General features: G+C 33.9%; 1 protein-coding gene across 1 annotated transcript; it reads left to right on the plus strand.

The window, feature by feature from the left end:
- Positions 1-550: 550 nt before the first annotated feature.
- Positions 551-3,702, plus strand: LOC143536830 (cyclin-dependent kinase D-1-like; the record flags this gene model as incomplete). Its single annotated transcript, XM_077030739.1, has 5 exons — positions 551-590; positions 680-718; positions 765-862; positions 2,280-2,578; positions 3,156-3,702. Coding segments are annotated over 5 exons (609 nt in total), but the record flags the coding sequence as incomplete, so codon positions are not given.
- Positions 3,703-4,629: the final 927 nt, after the last annotated feature.

The raw sequence follows: 4,629 nt of genomic DNA on the forward strand, positions 1-4,629 counted from the left end.
ACATTCACCCGTCCATTGTATCCTTCCAATGTGGATCACATATAGCCCGCACCATCGTAGGCAATGGCTCAAAAGCAACCAAAAGGTTGATCATATGTCAAGTACTGAGCGAGCATGCTCGAAACCGAGTAGTAATGTTCGACACCCTCACTAATTTTTAAACTAGATTTATGAATTTTAAAATCCGATAACCAAAACAGGATTACCTATGTCACCAAAACCCTTGTCCAAACATATACGGGTGCTCTTCGCGTTAAACTTGCAGGTTTACCGAGTCCAATTTGTCAGGTTGGGTTAATTGAGTTTCGAGTATTTATCCGACAATACTATAACTTATTGGTTAAAAGAAAATGTAAAATACTACAAAACAAAACAATATAGTTATGTCTACATGTAAACGTAAAATAACAAAAATACTAAAGCAACATATTTTAAACACACAATTTGTAAATTAATAACAAACCGAGCTGTACAAACCTTCATCCTGCCCTCACTCTCTCCTCCGTACGAGCAGTAATTATAAAGCTAAATCTCCGTCACTCTTAGGTGAATTAAGCCATGGATCACGTCACAATTCACGCTTAAAAAAGGTATATCTTCCTAATTCAACTCTTAGTTCATATTCGCACTCAAATTAGCAATCAGGTTTACTCAATTTAGAGGTTTCGTCAATTGCTAGGGTTTGTTTTGGGCGTAATTACGGAGAATACGGTTTACTGTGACTATAATTGATTGGAATTGAGGAAACGAGATGACGGATTTAGATCAGTTGTTGACGAAGAAGGTTGCGGATCGATATTTAAAGCGAGAGGTGCTCGGTGAAGGTACTTACGGTGTCTTGTTCAAGGCGATTGATACTAAGGTATGATTACACTGCATTGTTAACTGTTCTTATTGGTTTATCTTAAACGAGTGAAAGCTTGTACTGAATTAGGTACTGGTAGTGGTATTGTTGTAAATAGCGGAAAATACCGAAAACATGAAAAACGAGAGTTAGTAACGCTACGTGTATTCGGTAAAAAGTGCTTGTACGTCCCTAGCTTATGGCTATGATTTGTCTGTGGCTATTATGTTGCCTATGTAATGTAAACTGCTGTTATTACCGGTTAGGGATGGGATCGGTATGGTGACTAGAAATACCGATACCGGAGACGAGTGAAAGCTCGTGCCGGATACTGTACCGATTTTTCAGGTTGGGTACTGGTACCACTGAAAAAAGTGGAAAAATACCGAAACCGAATGGTATGGTTAGTGGAAACATGAAAAACGATTGCTGATTGTGTTTGGTTGTTGTCGGTTTGGTATGGGACTGGTATTCGGTAAATAAGTTCATCCCTAGCTTATTGCTATGATTTGTCTGTTGCTATTATGGTGTCGTGTTCAAGGCAATTGATACTAATGTATAGTTACACTGCATTGTATACTGTTATTATTGGTAATCGGCTTAGCGTAGGATAAGATAGGTACTGAACTAATATACCGAAACAAGTGAAAGCTCGTACTGAATACGTAATGATTTTTCAGGTTCTTATATTGAAAATGCTGGAAAATACCGAAACCGAATGCCAGGGATACTAAAAACATAAAAAACGAGTACTGGTAGCGGTAGTGGTCGTGTTTTGGTTGTTACAGGTTCGGTACGGTATTAAGTAAAAATGCTCATCCCTAGCTTATCGGCTATCACTATGACTTGTCTGTGGCTATGTATGTGAAATTGGGGTTTTTGCGACTACTGAGTCCCATGGTCTTTAACAGATTATGATTATAGGTTCATTAAGTTAATGAGCTTATTGTAAATAGGTTATTTTACCACAAGGGTAAACTTGTTAGTTTGTATCTGTAGAGAAGAATCTGTTTAAGCAATATAAAATTGCGATAGCAAATAGCTTATTTAACCCCTAAATAAGTATAAACATAAGCACTTTTCTCATCCAAACAGTCGAAAATGTTTTTTTTAGAAGCACAATAAGTCGTTGAATTTGAGCTCATTATGAAGCGTAAAGTAAGTTCAATGATGTTTTATGTTGTGTTTTTATATACTTTTTAATCTTTGTTCATGCAGTGGTGAATTGGTGATGTTTGGTGACCCATGATATATGTATAATGCTATATGTATTGTTGTCTAATGGCTAATGCTATTTCTGGTTTCCGCGTATCACTTAACTGATACAGTGGGTGTTTAAATGCAGATTGTTTGTCTCAAAACATATTTTTGAGGCTAAAATTTTGTTAAAATGATACATATGTGGTATTATATTAACTATTGGCTTCTGGAACAGACAGGACAAACGGTTGCAATAAAGAAAATTCGGCTGGGGAAGCAGAAGGAAGGGGTGAATTTTACTGCTCTTAGAGAAATAAAGTTACTGAAAGAGATTAAAGATCCAAGTATAATAGAGCTGATTGATGCTTTTCCTCATAAAGGGAATTTGCACCTTGTATTTGAGTTTATGGAGACTGATCTTGAAGCTGTTATTCGGGATAGAAAAATTGTTCTTTCGCCCACTGATATAAAGTCATACCTGCAAATGACATTAAAAGGACTTGCTGTCTGTCACAAGAAATGGGTTTTGCATAGGTAATAATATGGGACCCCAAACTTTATCTTTTTTGTGGGTGTAAGTTTAGTTTATTTAACCAAAACAACCATCACAGATGGAAAAACCTGAAAATATACTTCAAAAGTATTAACATCTGTAACTATTGTACTTGATTTCATCTGTAAAACTAGGATTAATTTCATATATATTCTTCTAAATATATATACTAATTACCCTGTAGAAACACTAAAAGTATCATATATATCTTTCCATAGTAAATAATATAAAAATCACTTACTTATAGCAGTTCCTATTATCATCTTGGTGGGTAGTTCTCTATTCGTTTATTCAATGAAACAAAGTGGTATAAGTGATTTTATTTTATTTACTATGGAACGGATAAACATGATAAGTTTTAGTATTTTGGAAGTGTATGTATGATATTATGAAATTTAAAATGACATACAAAATTTTGGACATGCAGAATTCCTTAAACCAAATGCTCCTAACTGATTGTGTTCTTAATGTGACACGATGTTACAAATATAATTTGCTTCTTTTCGCTGCATACATTATTTATGTGTTTTCTTAATTGTTTGAAAATTTTCTTGGCAGGGATATGAAACCAAATAATCTTTTGATAGGACCTCATGGACAATTAAAACTTGCAGATTTTGGTTTGGCACGCATATTTGGTAGTCCTGACAGAAGATTTACTCACCAGGTAATCTTTTCATTCAGTTTATAGTTACTGGATGTTATAAGCATTCTTTTTTGACACAATTTCTGATAACATATTTGGCATCTGGTAAATCAGTTTAATACTAATGTTGCCTGAAGTGAAACATATTATTATATTTGGATTGATGACAATATCTTTTGATTTAGAAGGAAAAGTTATGTTGCAGTTATATGGTAGCTAGTGTTATTTATAAACGATCTAGGGCAATTCAATATAATTTCTACTGCATACATTAAATAGATAGTTTTTGTTTTACAAAAATTCTAATAATGTTTGTTAGATTATTGTCATGTAATGTATTTTATATGCTGGGTAGCTTGTTTTTACTTTTTAGTTCACTTATTTGGGAAACTAAGTTATTGGCCCGTGTTATTTCCCATTTCTGTTTAATACTTTATTCTTTAAAAATTTACTTCCAGTCATGTGAAATATCGAATTGAATAGAGAAAACTTGATTTGATTTATTAAGCACTAGGTTAAAGACCCGTGTGATACACGGGTTAAAAAAATATTAAAAACAAAACACATTTACATATGGAATCAAAGTTGGATTATGATATACTCATAACATAAATGAGGCAATTTTAGAATGTGATTAGGTTCATAAGCTTACGCAGTACAATTAATAGGCCAAGTTTCTATAGCCTCGTAAGTAATTTTATTAGGATCACAACAATGAACAATGACCCGAGCTCTACCATAATATGCTTTGACTGCAAACATCCTTAAGGATGTGTTTTTTCCATAACATTGCAAATGTATTAATAAGTGTGCATCTTCTAGTTTAAAAAATTAACATTAAACAATATAAAAGGTTACATCTTTATCTTTATTATTTATCAGGAACACTTTTGTAAGATAATGTTTGTTGTCCATGCTTGTTTGTTAAGAATTATTCGTTTGTTTAGAAAATGAACATGGGCGTTTGCCAAAATTATAAACAAACATAAACGAATGACAACAAACAAACGCAAACATGCGTAAACGAACATGAATGGAGCATGTTCACTATGACCGAACATGATTGCAAACACGAACTAAGCGAACAAATTTCTTTGTGCATATTCGTCCATTAAGAAATACCCGTTCATTAAGTAAACGAACCCTTTCGTTAAGTATTCGAGCATATTCGTTAGTAGAAAATTTAAATGAACATAAACAAATGACAATAACAAACACAAACATTCGTAAATAAACACATCCTAGGGCAGGGCATGCTCAATTTACTTTAACCAAACACGAACACGAACACAAAGGGTATGTTTGGCGAAACTAGCTGGTAGCTGTAGCTGGAAGCTGCTAGCTGGTGGCTAGAAGCTGATTGCTGGAAGCTGTAGCTGGAAGCTG

The sequence above is a fragment of the Bidens hawaiensis genome, unplaced genomic scaffold, assembly GCF_021521415.1.
Source record: "Bidens hawaiensis isolate Kalapana, Puna unplaced genomic scaffold, B.hawaiensis_p1.1 tig00010929_1, whole genome shotgun sequence".
NCBI classification, from domain to species: domain Eukaryota; kingdom Viridiplantae; phylum Streptophyta; class Magnoliopsida; order Asterales; family Asteraceae; genus Bidens; species Bidens hawaiensis.